The sequence below is a fragment of the Lissotriton helveticus genome, chromosome 8 (assembly GCF_964261635.1).
Source record: "Lissotriton helveticus chromosome 8, aLisHel1.1, whole genome shotgun sequence".
Classification (NCBI taxonomy): Eukaryota; Metazoa; Chordata; class Amphibia; order Caudata; family Salamandridae; genus Lissotriton; species Lissotriton helveticus.
In genome coordinates, this window is record NC_136069.1 from 1067160765 (window position 1) to 1067182918 (window position 22154).

The 22154-nt window shown below is 47.8% G+C and overlaps 1 protein-coding gene across 2 annotated transcripts in view; it reads left to right on the forward strand.

Annotated features, from left to right (window-relative positions):
* UGGT2 (UDP-glucose glycoprotein glucosyltransferase 2) overlaps positions 1-22154 on the forward strand; it is a 1586510-nt gene that overhangs the window by 147399 nt on the left and 1416957 nt on the right. For both annotated transcript variants that reach the window (XM_078657956.1, XM_078657957.1), the window contains exon 4: positions 16134-16246. In XM_078657956.1, coding sequence (XP_078514082.1) covers positions 16134-16246 — 113 coding nt within the window. The remainder of the gene's footprint in view (positions 1-16133; positions 16247-22154) is intronic.

Sequence of the window (22154 nt, forward strand, 5' to 3'; positions counted from 1 at the left end):
TGGTCATCTACAATTAAGGGTTCTGGTCTGGGCTGTGCTATAACGGTAGTAATGACTGGAGGGTTTGGAATCCCTTGACGGTCCCCGTACAACGGAACCACTGGTCCGATAGTTACTGGGATCGTTAAGGCTTCAGGACTTGTATTTAGCTGTGACATTTTCTGTATTATCTCAGCTCTCTGCTTTGCTAGCGCTTCTCGCTCTTTCTCTTCTAATAACCTGTCCAAAGATTTGTCATGTAACACCTGCGGGGTTAGAGTGGGAGCATAACTCGGGGCAGTGGGATGTGTCTCACTCGGTCCTCCACCATAATTAGGTCTTGGGAACAAACTTCCTGTGCCTAGAATCCTCGGCTCTGTGGCTTAAATAACGGCATTCCTGAACCTAAGGACCTCACCTCACCTCCGTAGGGGGGACGAGAGCAAAAATCTCCTTCACGTGAATATCCCATCTCCCCACCAATTGGTCTCCTTGGGTAAATACTTCTGGTTTCTACGGGTCCTAGATTCTCAGTATAAGGAGGAATTGGATAATCCCCTCCTACACTTGCGGACCTGACCTCTTCCCTTTGTAGAGGTCTCCGGGGAATATCCCCTGCACTCGAAGGTCGGTGTCCTTCATTATAAGGAGGCGGACTTCTCATGCATATGTCATCTAATAATTCGTCATCTGATTCTCCGAGGGGCCCCCAGTGCTTGGATTTCTCTGTCCTTTTCCCCCCCCAGGAGGACCCTCTGCTGACATCATGGGAAACAGTCCCTCAACAATCATACTCTGTCTCCACTGTTTCATCTTTTTTTCTCGGGCTTCCTGCTTTAATTTTGGGTAAAACTTAGTTAACCCGTTATCCATTCGGGGCTTGTCCCTCTCGAAAGCCTCGATTTCCCATTCCTCTAGTGCTTCGTACTGCGTTAATCTAGGTCTGGGATGTAAATCATTCATTCGGGTTCTCAAATTGAATAGAATTCTGCTGTTAAATGTTCCGTCTAACGGAAACGCCAATACTCCGTCATCTTTCGTGTATTCCGCCCAATTTTCCAACCATACACAGGTATTGTACCCTTTATCGAACATCATGAAAGATGCTGGAGTATTTGGTGGTGGAATGACAACACCTTCTCTAGTTTTAATCTGCTTATCTTTTTTGAAGTAATTCTTTACTTTATTTACAAGGGACAATTTTCTCTTATTTCCGTACATAATGTCGTATCTATTAGTCTTCCACTGATCTCTTCCAAAGCCTAGGTATCTTGGATCGGGTCTAGTCTCTGGAGTATACGTGTGCCACATACGATTTCTGCAAGCGGCTTTGTTTACAAGTCACTCCCAATCCAAATGCGTCTTGTAATTTCGTGCGACCAATGAGGTGCACGAGTTCAAATATTTTTCGGCCAATGGGTGCGCGGCCCTTTCGCGAGACCGTTCCCACGCTCCGGCGCTCACCCCTCCTTTGCAATTTCCGTCCCGCTACCAGCCCGCTGCTTCTACCAATCCCAGCGCGGCACGGAGTGACGTCAGAGCGGCTTCGCGACTGACTCCCTCCTTCACAAGGTAACGGAAACTTTCTTACTTTCTAAAGTGCTTAGTGCTTGGTTATTTAACAAACGAATACACATTCGCCACTGTGCTCAAGTGTCTAGACAGAAAAGATTTGTTTTACTGCAAGTAAACTACTTCCATTTACTTTTCACTCACTACGAGTAGATCCCTTCTGCCTACCCTTCACACTAGCATTGGAGAACCTGTTACTCCCCTAGACTCATCCACTTTACCGGGATATCTCCGAGACTAAGGTTTCCCTAGCGAACCCCTTTGCTTTCACTCAAGCTCCGATGAACCTGCTACTCTTCCGATGTGACCCTAAATAGGTTTATGCCACAATGGGAATTTTGCCAATGAACCTCGTTACTAACATTTATTCAATCATATATTCAGAAAAAACCCTAGTTAGTGCTTCCAGTTCTACCTAACCTGCACCAACTTTCCTAAAAGCCAGTGACCTCAAACGAATGGATTCTATTCACCACTCGCTATTCAATTCCCCGGGGATTCCTAACAACATATAACAATTACGAACGAATGGGTTAATACATATATCAATATAACAATAAGAAAAACAGTTTAAAACATTTCATAATTTTTCAAAGCAAACCTTTCAAGTGACTGATCAGATCTCCTGAAGTGCCTGCTCTTATAGCAGCATCAATACTAGCAGCTTCCGACTTAGCTAGACTAACTAGTCCTACCTAACCTTTAACTATTCCCTAACCATAACTCTGCTACCAGAAAATTACTGCTAGAGATCGCGGGTCACCCGACCAATAATTTCGCCACTTCCGGCCCATATATTTCAAATCACCAGATACATTGATCGGATGACGTCACAATCTACTACCAATAATTGTGGGATTTCCTTTCGATTATTTCTAGTGTACCCGACTTACCATCCACTGTTACGGGTACCTATGACCACAATGGATCAGGGAGCTAGCTGTAAAAGGAAAGGCAGCAAATAATATACTCTTCAATAAATGACCTTTGCTTTTCATAAAATGACCCACGGACAACTAGAAGTTTATAAAGTTTATATAAAGTTCAAATCAGTGTGAAAATCCAACTTACATTGAGCAGAAAAGTCAGTAAGCAAAATAACAAAACATTTTGGATTCAAGAGAAATGCGACCGGGAACCTGCTAAGCTAGTAAACTAATCATGTAAGAGTCAAAAATGGGTGATGAAAAAATAACTAGGGCAAGAATCATTTATGCTATGGAATGGGAAAACTTTAGAAATCTAAACAGTTCGATTAACGTGAAAAATAGGACACGCTATAACTTCCGAAAAATCTCTTCATTCAGTTTAGGGAGAAAATGTATAGAACACATCAAACCAGTTATAAACTGTAAACAGGAAAATTATTTGTAAAAGGAAGGGTAACATAGGAACACGCTATGAAAATAAATACATACGTTTCATGAGATGCAATGAGTTGCGGAAAAGCATGGAAAAACTTATCATATGCAAAGGTATGTCTTTATTGAAGCAAAGACAGAAAAATAGAAAGGTGCAGTTTTCAAGAGATTTAGAGCAATATTTACCTAGACTGGTGTGAAAAACCAAACCCTGGCCACGGGTCAGTTAAGGACAGGAAACCCTCAAGGAAGGATACCCCTCAATGGACAGCAGGTGCAGAATGGACACCCAGGACAGGACAGGAAACCCTCAGATTAGAATCAGGACAGGACCACCAGGACACGACCAGCACCCGCAGTTTGGAAGCAACGCCTGCGCTCCACCCTCTCTGCAGCTATCAGTCAGGACCCCGATTGGGTCAGCGAACTCCCAGCAAAGTGCTCCGCCAGCACTTTTAAGGTTTAGTAAAACCTTAGTCTATGGTCAATTTCGGACAGAGAGCTCCGCAGCACCTCTGTATCAAGTCACCTATTGAGTGCGTTGGGTCAGTGACAGGTCAGCTATTCAGACAAGTCGGACAATTTCCCTAGGTGAACCCAGGGTAGATATACTGTTTTGGGACAGGGTACCACCCCCCAAATGTTGCAAAGTGCCAGAATCCCCAATTTCGATTGGTCCTAAGGTAAGATTTGGTTAACACACCAATCAGAACAGACTATTACAAGCCCTACTTAGCATCCTAGGGTGCCGCCTAGCAAGATTGGGGTTCCCATGAGAAGTCGCAGAGAATACAATGGAAAGAATACAATTTGAAACAAATAGAATACAATCATGATGCCTTGGCTGGGTGAAGGTGCACGTTCCCATGCTGGCGCTGGCATCAACCTTCTTTGGCTTGGTTTCAATGTCACCGCACCATCGAGTGATTCTGCGCAGAAATACCCTCCAAGATGGACTCCCCAGCCCCGTTACCCCTCAGTGTCGAGGATACATGAAAAGCAAGCGAAAACAAATTAATACATAAAAATAAATGAATGTATTACATGTTATAAGTTCGTACTTTAGTTTCATCATTATAAAAATATACTATGCATTAGTGAATAAGTGCAACGAATAACATCACAAAAGCAGCAGCACAAAGGGTCAGCACGTTATTGCTATTACGCATGCGCACCTTTTCCCTCTTGAATTCTGACTGCGTCATGTCCGCTGACTATGCCTCACGCATGCGCAGAAACGAAAAGCCAAGCAGCGGCCATTTTAGGGACGAGGATTAATCGTATTAGTACAACACATAGGCAAGCTTTGCTACCTTTCACGCATCTCCAAAATAAAGATATTAATAATAACGTACGTTTATTATGAGGTTATGACAAAATCGAGGTTCATGAATCGAGCAAGTCGCGATGCGAAATCTTGCTCTATCAAAAGCAATGCTGGAACACAATACTATGTGTCATCTTTCTATTGATTTCCGTGACATGTGACGTGTTCTTAGCCCCGGACTCGTCTCTCCCACAGGGCAGCTTTTAAAAAGCAGGCAATGTGTAAAAATCACGTAAATAGTTTCCAGCCGTGATCCGGGGTCCAGCTGGTGCCAACTGGCAGAAATCCCTGAAATGCCGCTTATCAAATTAAATTGTATTATTGACGCTGGGTTCTACAGCAAAGGAAATTATATTTTTTGATTTATTTGGTTTTGCTGTGAAATGAGTCCGGATCGGAGGATTAAAAAGAATTCTAAAGGCTAAAATTATTCTGTTTTCCGGTCGGACCCGATGTTGGTTTTAGGGGTACCCCGCCCCTTCCTCTGCAGCCAGGTGCACCCTGAGTAAATGGGTGGTACTATAAAATGAACAGAATTCTTGTTTTCCCGTCCGTAAAGGGAAAGAGAAGAGATTGATCCATTTCCTGTGTGGTTGGGGCGGTTGATATTTTTTGCATCTAAGATCCGCTGTTCCGCCTCCCCCCCGCCAGTTCTCAGCGATGATAAATATACTGAGACTTCAAGGCACTACTTCGCCCCCCCCCCTCTAAGTTCTCTTGTGATGATGAGACGTGCCGACGCTTCAATGCGCTGTCCACCCCCTGCCCCCAAGCTCTCAGCAATTAAACATATACTGATACTTCAATGCGCTGTCCCCCCTCAGCTCTCCACAATGTAACATATACTGAGGCTTCAAGGAGCTGCTTCGCCCCCTCCCTAAGCTCTCTTGTGATGATGAGATCTGTGCCGAGGTTTCAAGGCGCTGTCTGCCCCCCACGCCCCCAAGCTCTCACTGATGAAATATATACTGAGGCTTCAAGGCGCTGTTTCTCCCCCTCTCTAAGCTCTCTTGTGATGATGAGACATGTGCCGAGGCTTCAAGGCACTGTGGTGTCTCCCACTGAAGCTCCCTCGCGGTGCTGCTGTGCTCTGTGTCACACACGGGGACCGAGATCCTGCACAGAAACATGCCCTCCTCAGCACCGCCCCATCCTAATCAAGGCCTCTCTGGGCGGATACGCATTTATTCGGCCTTTACACAGTTTTTTAATCCAGAAGCAGCTGATATCGTGTGCGCTGAATGTGCTTGGTGTTTCGGTGCTCGTGCTTTGTAGTGGTCCCCCCTTCCCTGTAGCCACCGCCCCTCCCCCCGCAGTACCTCTGTGATATTCTCATCTGGATTATTAAAATTACCATCATCATCTGTATCACTATTCTTTTTATCATCACCTTATCACCCACGGCTGTGCACGTGTGGCACACGCCCATTGACCCCCCAACAGCACCCGAACATGCTCTGCCACCCCCGGGCGCTCGGCCGTCCCCAATACCCTCGGCCTGAGGACCACTCCTGCACATCGGAAGGGGACTGCACACCCCCAAACACAGCTGGCCTCCGCACCTCGTACACCACTCCCCCAACCCCCCCTCACCTCACACTGTAGCATTCCCAGGAGAATGTATATTGCGCCGCTCTCCCGTCGGCTGGTCTGCAGCTAGGACCACGTTAATTTACCCTTTGGCCCCTGCTTTCCCTACAATTGTCCAGCGTGCCCCCATTGACTAACTCGCATATCTACCCTGTGCATCCAACATCCTGAGACACCATCCTCCCTCACAAGCATTACCCCTACCCCCTCTCACCCCCTTGCCGTATTATGTACCCAGGGCCGGTTCAAGGATTTGCGAGGCCCTGGGCTAAAAGGGAACGTGCGAGGCCCCCTCTAATTTAGATAAGTGGCCGCTTGCAAGGAGACAATTCAGAGACACTGCGGGAGGCCCATTGTCCAGCATTTTTTCACCCCCACAGTTTTAACTTTTACTCCACAAGCCAAGTCAAGTCAAAAGATCTTTATTCGGAATAAAAAACATCCATAAAAGTACAAACAAAAAACACATATCAAAAACATTCAATTCAATAATGACAATTGGAGAATAATACAGGATAAAACGAGCACAATCAAATCTAAATCGAATCATCAATAAAGATAGTTTCACAACTATACCAAATTTGTCCATTCCCAATAATCATAGTAAAAGGAATTTGATAAAAAACACAATTTTAAAAACCTTTCTTAAAAGACAAGCATCACATTATTATAATATTACCTAATTACACATAAATGCTAAGGATTAAAATGGTAAATGTAAAAAGTTCATTATCATAAAAGTACAGAATAAAAAGTGCAGTGTGCTATGGTTAAACATCAATAATAAGGGTGGCTCTCGATCTAACGGCAGCTTTGAGAAAACAACTCATCCTAAAAATGACTTCATCTGATCCCAATACCAAGAAGGACCGAAGTGCCAATTTAAAATTAGTCAGTTCATTTTTCTTGCAATAGGGCATTAAATAATGTACAGTAAATTTTTTATAAAAACCACAGAAGAACAGGAAATGCATGAGACTTTGTTTCATGCAGGGGTTACAGGGGCAATTTAAAGTTTCAAGATGTTTATTATATCCCAGAGGGAAGTTCAATAAGTTAACTATACTCCCCTCTCGGAAACGAAACAATAAGCCCCTTACCCATCTACCAAGATGCAAACGCAAATATCTGTACGGTAGGCCAGGTTTTTTAATGTGAGGTTCACAACAGGCCATATATTTTACAACCGTACATTTGATCTGATTCTTTCTGTCCCGCTCTTCACTATATAAATCATACAATGCCCTTAAAATGATGGTCTTATGGGAGCGATTTATTAGGTGCGGTGATGTGAACAAGGATGCCAAACCCACGCTTACGAGGCACTCTTTTACTGATTTCAGCCATGGAATCTGATGTCCCCTGTCACATTTTAGACAATCCGAAATGATATCACGGGTCAATGTAGCAGCCGTATTGTTCCATAACTTTATCCAGAACAATGCTGGTCTTGATCTCACAAAATCCTCTATGTAGGCAATATTTAATTCATTATGACATACATAGGTTGGAGAACAGATGACCCCCCCCAATACCTTCCGACAGAATCTATTTTCTTCTGTTTGAATGGAGGAACACTTAGTGTAGCCCCAAACCTCAGCGCCGTAAGTGCCAGTTGGCATGCATTGGGTTTGGTATATCTTCACCAGGGGGGTTATCACATCAGCTTGGGTGGGCTGCCTCAACGAGGTTACACAATTAATGGCCTTGCCCAGCTTATTCCTGGCATAAGAGACATGGGCATGCCACGTACCACTATTTGAGAATAAGAGCCCTAAATAGGGGAAGGTGTTGGTACTTTTTAAGACATTTGACCCTGAAATAATCTGGGGGATTTTGTGACTTTTTGGCCCACAGCTCATAATCAGTGATTTTTTAAAATTGGTTGTTAAACCTAAATCGGCCATAAAAAGGACAAACCCTGAAATTAAAATACGCAGTGCCTTCGGAGTACGGCCCATCAGGACCGCGTCATCTGCGTAAAGAAGGGTGGGTATTGGGGCTCCGTTAATGTAGGGCACATCACTAGTTAGGGTGCTCAAAGTGCCGCTGAGTTTATTAATATACAAAATAAAAAGGAGAGGGGCCAGCACACACCCTTGTCTCACCCCCCTACCAATGTTGATATCGTTGGAAACTTCACCCATTTGATTCACACGTACACAAGCTTTAAGATCACGGTGTAGAAAAGCTAAAAAATGTACCAGATGGTCATCCAAACCATATTCGAGAAGGGTAGACCAAAGCCGGGAGCGGTTAACGAAATCAAAAGCCGAGCTCAAATCCATAAAACCAAAATATAAAGGGGATTTCTTTGCAATGTTATATTTTCCCATGATCAAATTCAGATTCAAACATTGTTCCACCGTTCCGACACTGCTGCGGAACCCAAACTGACTAGGATGTAGGATGTTATTCTCATCTGACCATGTTCTTATCCTTTTAAATAAGATCCGTCCCAGGACTTTTAAGGTGTTATCTATTAAAGAGATTGGGCGGTAACACCCAGGGTCCAGCCTATCGCCCTTTTTAAAAATGGGAACAATAATACTACGTGACCATGTTTCCGGAATCTCTCCTTCAGTTAAATTATTGAAAACATTGCATAGCAAAGGAGCCCAAAACTCTGGTTCACATTTTAATTGGTCTATGGAGAGCCCATCAGATCCAGGAGCTTTGTTCCCGGCGCTTTCTAAAATTGCATCGAAAACCTCAAGCGTGGAAATAGACATTGGGTGTGGAGGGGGTAGCAGCAAAGGAGTATTGTCTGGTGTTGCGTAAATTTTACCAAAGTGCGCAACCCAGATCGGGCCAGTGATGTTACAATTAATTTCCGTCAAATTTGAGCCAATAGATCTTATTTCCTTTACCTCCCTCCAAAATCCAGTGGTATCTTTTAGATCAGCAGATCGTGCCAGGGAATCCCAGTGTGTTTTCAGTAAATCATTTGATCTAGTACGTAAAGCGAGCTTGTACTCTGCTCTAAGCAGCCTTACCCTCAATGTGTCCCTTGGTTCAGCTTTTAGGGCAGCTCTAAGCATCCTATTCGCTTTTGAGCATGGGGCATCGAACCACCTAGGTATTTCCTCGGCCTTACAAGAGGCTGGTCTAGAAATTTCACCTTTAATTATATTGCAGAGTTCAGAAAACGCTTTAACCACATTTATCCCTTGGTCCTCTGTGGTAAGACAATCTTTAATCAAAGATGGATGTTTCTTACATACTTCAGCCAGGATCCCCTTATTGTCTGCACCCTTCCAGATTACCCTCAACTTGTCTGTCAAGATTTCCAGACCCCTTGCGCCTATTTCACGCTTTGGACACTTACCCCTTGGTTGTGATAAATGGATGGCAATTGGGTAATGATCGCTGTAAATTTCACACACTACTTCTGCCCTTATTAATGCCTTTGCAATGGCATGGGAAACAAAAACATAATCAATCGTCGTACCACCCCCATGACCAATAAAGGTGGGGAATGGGGATGCATGGTTTTCCATACCTACATGCTCCATGCAATTAACAAGTTCATTAGAAGAGAGAAAATCTAACAGTTCTATACCTCTTTTACATGGGGGGTTTCTTGAATGTATATGCGCGTTAAAATCTCCCCCTAAACATATGCCATCAAATTTTCCATACACTTGTCCATCCATGATTACATTAATAAAATCAAATAAAGAGATAAAATTAGGATTAGGTTGGGACAGAAAATCATTGTTATAGAAATTGATTAAACACAGTTTTATCCTCTGAGTATACGAAAGTGCCATGAAACTAGGACAATTTGTTTGTAATTCATCAATCTTCACTTCAGCAGTAATTTTTATCCAAATGGACAATCCACCACTTGGGCGACCAACCAGAGGGGCCAAAGCAGTCCTATTATGGCAACTATACCCCTCAAACAATAGGTCCTCAACACACCAAGTTTCTTGGAACATCATTATATCATAACGATTGACACAATCCCTCCATGATGGAATTCCCATTTTGGACTTCAAACCCGCTATGTTCCAACTAAAAATTGTTAGATTATTGTTTATATTGTTCCTTGAACATGCACCCCGGTCGGTGCTTGGGGCAGTTTTAGGTATAACCACGCTTTGTTGGACATTTAGTGAACTAGATGGAGAAATCTCTAATATTGGCAGGGTCCCCTCTAGGGGTGGTTCCTCTGACTGTGCTGCCTCAGAACACACAAGAAGTGGTTTAGTGGTTTCAGTAGGCAGTCAGTCCAAAGAGTCCAGATCCTGGAATATTCCAAATCTATTCTGTAACGGAAAAACTGGTGGCGGTTGCATCAACTTGTTGGGAGGACGATAGAAATATTTTAAGGGAAGTGGGGTCACCACAGTAGAAGGTCCATAACGGCCAGGATTAGTATTCAGCAGATATTTCACTGTACCCGGATTTCTAAAGTTAATTACAATGCAGTCCCCATTGATGTTTTTATAAAGAGGACCGACCCAGGTTACTCGCCTTGTGGTTATAATTTCTTTGGCTATATCATAACCCACCCCCTTATGCTTTGTTAGCCAATCTATGCACTTGTTGTGAAGTTGAACCCATGATTCTCCTTGACCTTCCTTAAGCGGCGGGATTCCAGCCAGAACTAAAACATAAGGACAAGCCTCAGGTGGAAGATGTAGGGCCGGGCCTTGATGTTTAATAGGCCTGTTGTCCTCATGCATATTCTTTTTGTTATGCTGATTGTGATTGACAGGACCCTTCTGGGCTAAGGTGGTCTGCTTCGCTACATTACTCTTTCGAATAGAATTAGTTAATGATCCACTTACATCATTAGCTGGAACAGAGGATTTAGTCGAAGCAACATATCCATGTATAGGGTTACATGGGGGTACGGGGGTGTTGGTTTGACAAGCAGACGAGTTGCTGCCTGTAGTGCCCTTATTTTTAGATGCCTTTGGTGTATCTGACTGTATTGGATTAATTACAGCTTGTTGTTCCACTGTCCTTGTATTACCGTGATCACCTGAAATAATGACATGGGTAGTAGTTTCAAGGTCTTTTAACAATCGTTCTACTCTCATTTTGTCCAAGTTTGCTATACCTTTTCTCTTAGCATCCTCGTTTTTAATTATATTCTCCAATTTGTCAAGTCTTTTAAAAATATTATTAAATTGTTTGATCATTTGACCTTCCAAATTTTTAAAAATTGTATCAACAACAGTCTCAATAAGGTTCCCCTCTGACTTGGAATAATGGCTGAATTTGTCAATTCCGTGGAGGGGCTCAGTCTGGGTGGAGATAGATACGTTATTTGACACCTCATTGCTTACAACGACCATATCACCCAGATGCGGTTGATCCTGTGTGGGTACTATATGCTGGACCAACTTTTGTCTCTTCCCCTTATTCCACATGCTTTGTGGGGTAGGTTGATTAACAGTCCTTAGCGGCTGCTTCCGTTTGTTGTAAGTTGTTTTTGCAGGGCCCCTCTTTCTCTTGGCTGCAACTTTATCAGTTCCCTTATTTCCAGCCTCTGTCGGTGTCTTTACTGAGGCATGGCCAGGGGTCACTTCTGATGCTATATATGTTACAGTGTCATCATCGTCTAGGACAATTGGTACTTCTGTATGGGGATGTGAGGATTTTACAACAATTATTTCAGGAGTTATATGGGTATTGCCATTACCATTAAGACTGGCAGTGGCATGTAATAAATTAATACTCGTCGGGCCCATAGAAAATCTCCTTTCAGTCTCAACTATCTCGTTGAACGCAGTATCTATTAATGTCTCAAACGATGTTAGCAGTATTACAGGGGACTCAGCGTCCTGAGTCAGGATATCAACATTATCACTTGTAGCGGTGCAATTTGCCATTATGGACAGCTTATTAGGTAACTAACCTTATAGAAGATGTTGGTGGGGTGGCCCGCCCGACCACTGTTGACCTCTGAGGGCCTCAGAGGGCCCGCCCTTTGCCCGGGCTTAGCCCCGGGCGTCCCGCTCGCGTCCCGCGACGCGGGGTTTGCCGGTCTTTTCAACCCCCGTTGGCGCTCTCTGAGCGCGAGGCGCGTCACTCTGCACGCGCCGCCGCGTTGCCTGCCGGGATTTGTGGTCTCCCGGAGCGGCGGCGCGGAGTCCGGAGCCCTGGGACTCTTGGCGGTGGCGGCGATGACTAGTGGAGCTTCCTGGTGCTCTGCGGCTGTTTCCGACTGACTCTCGGCGGTGGCGGCAAGGTAAGAGTGTCCCCCCGCTCCGCCGGGTTTGCCGGTCTTTTCAACCCCCGTTGGCGCTCTCTGAGCGCGAGGCGCGTCACTCTGCACGCGCCGCCGCGTTGCCTGCCGGGATTTGTGGTCTCCCGGAGCGGCGGCGCGGAGTCCGGAGCCCTGGGACTCTTGGCGGTGGCGGCGATGACTAGTGGAGCTTCCTGGTGCTCTGCGGCTGTTTCCGACTGACTCTCGGCGGTGGCGGCAAGGTAAGAGTGTCCCCCCGCTCCGCCGGGTTTGCCGGTCTTTTCAACCCCCGTTGGCGCTCTCTGAGCGCGAGGCGCGTCACTCTGCACGCGCCGCCGCGTTGCCTGCCGGGATTTGTGGTCTCCCGGAGCGGCGGCGCGGAGTCCGGAGCCCTGGGACTCTTGGCGGTGGCGGCGATGACTAGTGGAGCTTCCTGGTGCTCTGCGGCTGTTTCCGACTGACTCTCGGCGGTGGCGGCAAGGTAAGAGTGTCCCCCCGCTCCGCCGGGTTTGCCGGTCTTTTCAACCCCCGTTGGCGCTCTCTGAGCGCGAGGCGCGTCACTCTGCACGCGCCGCCGCGTTGCCTGCCGGGATTTGTGGTCTCCCGGAGCGGCGGCGCGGAGTCCGGAGCCCTGGGACTCTTGGCGGTGGCGGCGATGACTAGTGGAGCTTCCTGGTGCTCTGCGGCTGTTTCCGACTGACTCTCGGCGGTGGCGGCAAGGTAAGAGTGTCCCCCCGCTCCGCCGGGTTTGCCGGTCTTTTCAACCCCCGTTGGCGCTCTCTGAGCGCGAGGCGCGTCACTCTGCACGCGCCGCCGCGTTGCCTGCCGGGATTTGTGGTCTCCCGGAGCGGCGGCGCGGAGTCCGGAGCCCTGGGACTCTTGGCGGTGGCGGCGATGACTAGTGGAGCTTCCTGGTGCTCTGCGGCTGTTTCCGACTGACTCTCGGCGGTGGCGGCAAGGTAAGAGTGTCCCCCCGCTCCGCCGGGTTTGCCGGTCTTTTCAACCCCCGTTGGCGCTCTCTGAGCGCGAGGCGCGTCACTCTGCACGCGCCGCCGCGTTGCCTGCCGGGATTTGTGGTCTCCCGGAGCGGCGGCGCGGAGTCCGGAGCCCTGGGACTCTTGGCGGTGGCGGCGATGACTAGTGGAGCTTCCTGGTGCTCTGCGGCTGTTTCCGACTGACTCTCGGCGGTGGCGGCAAGGTAAGAGTGTCCCCCCGCTCCGCCGGGTTTGCCGGTCTTTTCAACCCCCGTTGGCGCTCTCTGAGCGCGAGGCGCGTCACTCTGCACGCGCCGCCGCGTTGCCTGCCGGGATTTGTGGTCTCCCGGAGCGGCGGCGCGGAGTCCGGAGCCCTGGGACTCTTGGCGGTGGCGGCGATGACTAGTGGAGCTTCCTGGTGCTCTGCGGCTGTTTCCGACTGACTCTCGGCGGTGGCGGCAAGGTAAGAGTGTCCCCCCGCTCCGCCGGGTTTGCCGGTCTTTTCAACCCCCGTTGGCGCTCTCTGAGCGCGAGGCGCGTCACTCTGCACGCGCCGCCGCGTTGCCTGCCGGGATTTGTGGTCTCCCGGAGCGGCGGCGCGGAGTCCGGAGCCCTGGGACTCTTGGCGGTGGCGGCGATGACTAGTGGAGCTTCCTGGTGCTCTGCGGCTGTTTCCGACTGACTCTCGGCGGTGGCGGCAAGGTAAGAGTGTCCCCCCGCTCCGCCGGGTTTGCCGGTCTTTTCAACCCCCGTTGGCGCTCTCTGAGCGCGAGGCGCGTCACTCTGCACGCGCCGCCGCGTTGCCTGCCGGGATTTGTGGTCTCCCGGAGCGGCGGCGCGGAGTCCGGAGCCCTGGGACTCTTGGCGGTGGCGGCGATGACTAGTGGAGCTTCCTGGTGCTCTGCGGCTGTTTCCGACTGACTCTCGGCGGTGGCGGCAAGGTAAGAGTGTCCCCCCGCTCCGCCGGGTTTGCCGGTCTTTTCAACCCCCGTTGGCGCTCTCTGAGCGCGAGGCGCGTCACTCTGCACGCGCCGCCGCGTTGCCTGCCGGGATTTGTGGTCTCCCGGAGCGGCGGCGCGGAGTCCGGAGCCCTGGGACTCTTGGCGGTGGCGGCGATGACTAGTGGAGCTTCCTGGTGCTCTGCGGCTGTTTCCGACTGACTCTCGGCGGTGGTGGCAAGGTAAGAGTGTGCATTTCTCACACCTTCAGTCCGATAGGTGTGAGAATTTATTGTGGTCTAAAAGTTAAAACTGTGGGGGCGCCAAAATGCTGGACAATGGGCCCCCCACAGTGTCTGTGAATGGTCTCCTTGCAATTGAGGGAACGTCTCCGTCTCTCTCCCCTATGCCTCCGGACACCATCCCAGAGAGGCCCAGGGAGGGGGCCCCCTCCAATGGACCTTAATTGCAGGCAACACTTTTCTTTGAAATAGATCGCCAGGGAAACAACAGGACACACCACCAGTGCTGGGCCCCATGCTGGTGGGCTGAGTGCGAGGCCTTGTGCCACCGGCCACGCTGCCCATGCCTAGCGCCGGCCCTGTATGTACCGCCCATTAACCACCTCCATCCACATTAGTGCCCATACGTTTCTACCCCCCCCCCCTTGCTATCCAGGGGCATTTAACCACTCTTTATTATTCTTCACCCATGCCCGCACCTTATATCTCACACGTTGCAGCATGTTGTTGGCCTAAGCCCCCGTACCCATCACTCGCCTATGAATAGCACTTGATCCCCGCTGTGCCATTCCCCCTAACCTGCCAATTCACTGCTGATCCTGTGCAATTAACAAGATATTTACGCTGATGAAAGCGAAATTGTCCCAGTAAAATGAGAAATAGCTTGTGGGATTAGGTACAGAATTACTGATTCCACCAGTAATTTCTAGTTTTTTAAGACTACACCTAATAAGACATGACAATTCTGCCTCCAGGACTAACTGATACCCCAGCTACAGGTATATTGGTACATTTGCTGATGTGTTTTAAAACAATATAGAGTTTCGAGAGAGAATGTAATATAGTAAAAATGCAATGGAATAGATTTCACAATTACAACAAAGTGAGCTGTTGACATTTTCAATTACACCATTTGATTAATGCTTCACGAAGCGAAACAAAACCAATACCATTTCCAATGCCTCAAAAAAATGTAATTGCGAGACCTATTGCATTGTACATGCTTGTTTTTATTTCTGTTCGCTATGCCCCTCGCCCCCTTCGTTTAGCCTTTTCCTGCTCTTCCAACCTAGTGGCCAGCTCCGAAATGTACTCTCTTCATTATCTTCCGTCCTCTCATTCAACCCTTCCACAGGTCTGAGGTGCGGTCAAGGTGAGGGCCGCCAAAAGGGGAGGGTGGATATCAATTTGTGCCAACAGTTTTTGTTACCCCGCAGTGCTTTTCTTAACACTATATTACACATTTCACGTTCACGTTTTGCAGTCGGTTGCTAATACCTGTAGGGACATGTTTACTCGCATGTAATAAATGCTGCTATATTTTGAAAATTGCATAAATGCGACTATGGTTGAACCCGTTTGATTCTTAAAACGGTTCACATTCCTAGACCGTTTAAATTGAATTGCTAAGGAGTGCGGTCACGCGCACGCGCGTATGTGCGGCGCGCGCGCTCTTCTCGACCCAGGGCCCTCTTTTGGAAGAACGGTCGTTCTCAAAATGATAGGCATGAGAACGAAGCCTCAGAACCTATTAAATTATGCCGAGTCATTGTGCCACAAAAAAAATCTGACAACTGTCCAGAAATTTACAGTGCAAAAACCTGGCTAATGGCGTCTTCACGATAATAGATCGTGCTAATGTTGACTTACGGGGCCTCACAGCTGTGTAATCGCAGAGAGCTCAGAAAAAGATATGACACTCGGAGGATCGCGCGCTGTACAGCAGGTGGATTATATTCCTGTGAACGATAGGCACACTGAAGGAAATGAGTTTCAATCTGCAGGAGAATGGGAATGCATTTATTTTTTTTATTTTTGTAATTGCGCAGAAAAAAGTAATCAGTGTCAGCGGCACGTGAGGGAAGATTTTAATCAAGCCATTGGCTATATTTCAGCTAGAAGTGCAATTATACTGGTATTGGAGTTTAATCATTTGGAATTTCAGATTGCAGCTGATGAGCCACCACCGGAAGGCTGCAGTGCATTTGTCATTATTCACGGGGAGCACACCTGCGAGCCGAGTGACGTGAAGAAACTTCTGAGAGGAGCATCCGAAAGGTGACTATCCTGAAGCAGATTTTTAATGTTTGGGCAAATGAATGGTTGGGCAAATGAATGGTTGGACAAGTGGTTTTCCTACTTCTTTTTGTTTATTTAAAATGCTCCCCTTCTTTTTTTGTGAACTGTAGCTAAGCAGAAAGGATGTTCCATCTCTAAATGCGCATTGGCTAATCAAATCAGCGTGTCTTTAATGTACAAGAGTATTCAGACAGCGTTTGTGCATGCACATGTCGTCATATTAATGCCAGACATTATGATTTTTCCAGTGCATGCTTATCAGTACATATGTCAATTGTATTTTTCCAGATCCTCTCAGCATTCCTGAACCCTCAATAGAAAGTAGGTATAGATTGTTAGGATCCACAGTGTCAAAGAAACTTCACCTTCGCATGCACCTGGAGCACCATGGATATATAACAGTAGATGGTTCTTAAATGTCTGATCTGCTAGAGTCTTGTACCAGCAGATTCCTCACCTTAGAATTCTCCTCAGGCGTCCGACTGGACCTGGAAATTCTTGATCAGTGCCCCTGCGTGCCAGTGGCGTAGCATTGCCCACGCCGGGAGTGATGTGCACAGTGCCTATATAGGAGCTCCCAATTGCGCTGACACAAGTTCTTTTTTTTCCGCGCCAGTCAGTGCAGAACCGGAGAGAGCTACTTCCAGTCAGTTTTTGACCGACATTTTGTCAAAGCTATCTTTGAGATTTTTTCTTCTCCTGGTGTGCTAGGGATGTCCCATAACAAAACAGAGGGTTTCAAACCTCGTGGTGCCTGTCACAGGCAGAAATCTGTGACACACCCACACTTGGTTTGTTTGTGGAGCTTGGAGCGGACCATGAGTCAAAGACTTGCAGAAATTTCTGCGATATTAATCCTAAGGCGCTGTGGGACAGTTCCTTGAGGCTCCTCCCCACCCAGCATCAAACCACTCCGCAGCGCTCCCGGTCATGTGGAAGTTCCCAGGACCTCTCGCGGTACCACTCCTGTGACCACTTGCGGTGCTGCTTCTGCCGATCATCTTCTCGGTCCAAGTCGTCGGATAAGTCTCACAAGCCTAAGAAGTTGAAGCATTCTTCAACTTCACTGCGCCCGTCCAAGTCTTTGGATGAGGTACGGGAACGATGACACCACTCGAGGCCTCTCTCCACCACGGAACCCGCGCCTGGGCATACGCCAGGCCTCTCAGAGTTTCCTGTAGCCGGAGTGAAACCCAACCAACTCAAAGGGTTTTATGAGGCCATGCCCCTCATATTTGGGTGGGATAACCACTCTGGAGTGCCTTCGAGCCCCATGGGTTCGGGGGGGGGGGGTCCCTGCTGAATTCCCACTGGTGGGTCTGCCCTCGGCGCCAGTCGGGCCCCATGGATCCAGAGCTACTCTGGCCACAACCTTTCACAGAGCCCGCTTCTTTGCTGTCGTTTCTGTCACTGTCGATACCTCACAGTGGCGCCAACCCTATCATCAATCTCAACTCTTGTACAAAGCTGGAACCGCGTTGCCCAAAGCAGACTCGAAGCATCAGCCGGTACCATGCCTTGCAAATTGGAGTCAATGCCTTTTCCTGTTGATTGACCTGGAGAGGGGGACATTTGAGAGGAGTGTGAAGACCCTTATGGATTCCACCACCCCATTGACAAACCAGAGGACAACTAGTATGAGGAACAGTTGCCACTGGTTTGGACACATCACCGGACACGAGCTTGGTCTCTCCTGCTTTGCTCTAAAAGCTGCTGCTACTGCGGAGGGAGTCTCTTTTGCAATGGTGGTGCAGCTGAGGTTCTGGACCTTACACTGCCCTCAGAGACAGCCAAGATGAATGTCTTGATAGAGGCGCTTGAGCCGTGAGTCACTCCCACTGAACCTCTCCTCCCATTTAATAAAGCCCTTACAGATTTCCTGCTTGGGACCTGGTCCAGACCCAGCACATGGGTTCCTGTGCACAGGACTGTTGCCTGCCACCATTACCCTGCTCCTGGAACCCCAGTTTCCTCAACCAACATCCCACCTTAGAGAGATTGATGGTCCAATACTCCACCTTCCCAGTTAACCCTGGCACGTACCATACCACTCCACCAGATAGGGATTCAAAAAGGCTGGACACCTTTGGTGAGAACATTTTCTCTTCCGTCAACCCAGAAATGCGGTCTGTGAACACCGCATGCCTTTTGTACTGATACACCTACACTGCGTTGGATTTGTATATACAAGCACTGCCTATTGTTTCGGAGGAGGCCCAAGCCATTTTTGAAGGAAGAGATGCAGCAACGTTCGCCATCCGATCTGAGCTGGATGTGACCGACTCACAACCAGAGCAATTGCGTAGTCAGTGGCACTCAAACGCCACACCTAGTTGAGAACCACTGGCTTTTCAGGGGATGTCCAGGCTTCCCTTACTGGCATTTCATTTATTGTCTTTCCCCTCTTTAGCAAAACGGCAGAATCAGCTCTGGAGCACTTTAAAGACAGCAGGATTACGCCAGATTATTGGGCCTATCCATGGCTCACTGCCATCCCCAGTCTGCCTTTCGCTCTTTCCAAGGCTACAGTAGAGGCTACCAACTATGTCTTTTCCTGCCAAGCCACCTAGGGCCAACATGATTCCTAACCTTTTTGTGGCTTTGGACGCAGTTCCCAAATACCACGTGGGACCACCAGCCAGGGGTTCAGCTAGTCCACTGACCTCCGGCAGCTGCAGCCCCTATGTCTTTCTAGTTTGCCCTCAAACCAGCACAGGCATTTAGTGGGAGGCAAGATTCACCATCAAATGTCCCACTGGCAGCCCATAACATTAGACAAGTGGGTTCTTTAAACTGCCCAGAGGGGTTACTCCATCCCCTTTCTGAACCCCCCCTGCCCCCACCTATGCCATCTTCTCACGACTGACTGGCGTAGGACCTTCTCTCCTTGCTCCATCAGGAAGTACTAGGCAAAAGAGCAATCAGCGGAATGCCAGTTTCAGAAGTAGGAAGTGGTTGTTATTCCTGCTACTTTTGGGTGCCCAAAAAGTACAGAGGCCTCCTTCCTATTCTAGACTTGGGCGGGTGAAGTCGTGGACCCTGTGTCAATAGACTCTGCGTCTCTGGAAATGGCTGGACCGTTAGGGCATTTCCCTGGACGTTGAACGTGTGGCAGGCTCTCTGAACGTCAGAGCAGGCAAACTCAGCCAGCAATGGTTAGCGGATCACAAATGGCTTTTCCATTCAGAGGTAGTGCAAGATCACTTCCAAGACTGGAGAAAACGTTGGTTGGATCGGTTTGCCACCGCCACAAATGCGCAATGTCAGCAGTACTGCACCCTGGAGGTTCCAAGGCGTAGCTCACTCTGAGACGCTTTTATTCTCAAGTGGAGCTCAGGCTTCCTGTAAGTCTTTCCGTCTATATCACTTTTGCCCATTGTTATGAAGAAGATCAGGAACAACCATGCCCAAATCTTTCTTTTGACTCTGGATTGGGCACGGATAGTTTGATATCCTGAACTGCTGAGCATGAGCATCTGTCCTCTGATCAGGCTGCTCCTAGGGGAGGATCTTTTGTCACAGCACCAGAAGATGGTCTTGCACCCAAATCTGTGCACCCTCAGCCTTAATGCATGAAAACTGAGAAGCGGTAGATGACAGCCTTTGATGTTCTTCTTGAAGTCTGTGACATTATTGTGGCATCTCTCCACCAAGACGGTATACATCAGCCATTGTGACAAATTTGTGTTATGGTATGCATTCATGAACATTGACCCTCTTTCTGCACCCTTATCCTAGATTTTGTTGTTTGTACTTTCTGTGGCCCAACAGGGCTCTACTTTGGTCACCGTTAAGGGTTACTTGTTGGTCATATCGGCTTTCTTGCCGTTGCTGTACCAATCTTCTTTGTTTAAGTAACCTGTTTTGACTCGTTTCCTCAAGGGACTACAACACCTGTTTCCTCCAAGACCATTCATTGTACCCCAAAGGGTCCTCAATCTGTTCATAACGTTTCTAATGTGCGCGCCCTTCTAGACGCTGCACAATTGTCCACTCAGTTTACTCACCATCAAAACCCCTTTTCTGGTGGCCATAACATCATCCAAGAGGGTCAGCGAACTGCAAGCACTCTCTGTGAACCCTCCTTAGACAACATTCAATCCAGACAAACTGGTTCTGAGAACACTTCCTTCCTTCCTTCCAAAGGCCAAAATATCCCCATACCTGCTTTCTTTGCCCTGCCTCATCCTTTCAAAGAAGAGGCGAGGCTTCACCGTCTGGGCTCAAATAGAGCATTGGCGCATGTTCGTTCTACATTAATCGTACTAGAGAGTTCCGGGTGGACTATTAACTATTAGTTGTGTATTTCGGAACAAAGAAAGGAAAAGCTGTGGAGAAATGGACCATCTCACAATGGATAGTGCTGTGCATAAAAATATGCTATGCCTTGGCCAAAATGCAACCCCGAGGGTTTGAGTGCTCATTCTAACAGAGCCAACCTTGCAGAGCCACTGTCCTGGACATCTGTCAGGCAGCAACATGGGTGTCTTTTCACACGTTTACCAAGTGCTACTGCCTGGAAGTTCAGGTCCATTTGGACAGGCACTTTGTCCATTTACTCCTGCAGGACTTTTTGGTCTAATCTGTTGGTCGACCCACCTCTGTGGAGGTATTGCCTGGGTATCTATTCTAAGGTAAGGAATCTGTGGCTAGAAGTTTCTTATCAGATGAGCAAGTTACTCACCTTCAGTAATGTCTTATATGGTAGAGTCTCTATCTAGCTGACAATTCCTTACCGCCTCTTCCATCCATCATGCACCATAGGGTCTCCCTTATGAGGATCAGTAGTGTTTAACACTAGCTAATCAGCATTCTTCGTGGCTCTGCTCTTCTTTCATGGAAAGGTAGCTGAAAAACTGATGTCCGCTAACTGGGGTGGCACCTACATAGGCACCGTGCAGGTCCCTTCTGGAGCTATCGATGCAGAGCCAAACGACGCTAGATAACAGCATGCAGGGGTACTATTCAAGAATTTCCAAATCAATTCTGAAGCCTGGGCATAATCTACGACTGCATAGAGTCTCTACCAGAGAAGGCATTACCAAAGGTAAGTAACTTGTTCTTTTGTATGGGAAGTTCTTACTTTGGGAAATTAAGCCAATATCTTAGCTTTAAAGTGGGCAAGCAATGGATCATTACATGAAAAATTGATTGTCTAAAATTGTACTGACCTTCTCTTTTTTCCTATGTTTTTGTCAAGCTGTAAACTCCCGTCTACGACTTCAACGCCTTAAATCAGCTTCCTCTTTAACCCAGGAGCTGGAAGCCCTGTAGGACATGGCAGCACGTTAATTAAAACTGAAGGGCCTCCCATGGGTTGCAACCTGTTCACTGCTGACAACTACATTCAGATAGCTAATGCACCAGAACATAAAGTGCCATCAAAACAATCACTTACCTCACCCACTGCTTTGGCCATAGATCAAGTTATTTCTGGCCGCATCAGGCCTACTTTTTTCCATTAGTTTGCCGAGGTCCAATGATCGGTCTTCCGTGTTGGCCTAGTGCTAATTTGTTGTGGGCAAGCTCCTGAGGAACCAGCACACTGTTGAAAGAACAGTTGTTTCTGAAGACATCAAGCTTTTCTGAATATAGTGCTCTGGTGCAACAGCCCTAGCAGGGTTTAACATGTATGGAAAAGTAATTGTTAGATTTGGGGGTCTCTAGTTGGCACAGGTAGGTACTTGTGACAAATAGGGACCCTTGCCTCTAGACAGTCGTGCTGGGGCGACCGGAGGATTGGTGTGGTTTCGGGTGATAACATACGCCTGGAATCTTACCAATGGACCGTACCATGGTCAGATGTCGAGTATAAGCTAATTGGATCGGGAGGGACATCCCCTGTGCCAAACAGATTGAAGCTTCGATCCGAGGGTTGTGATACTTT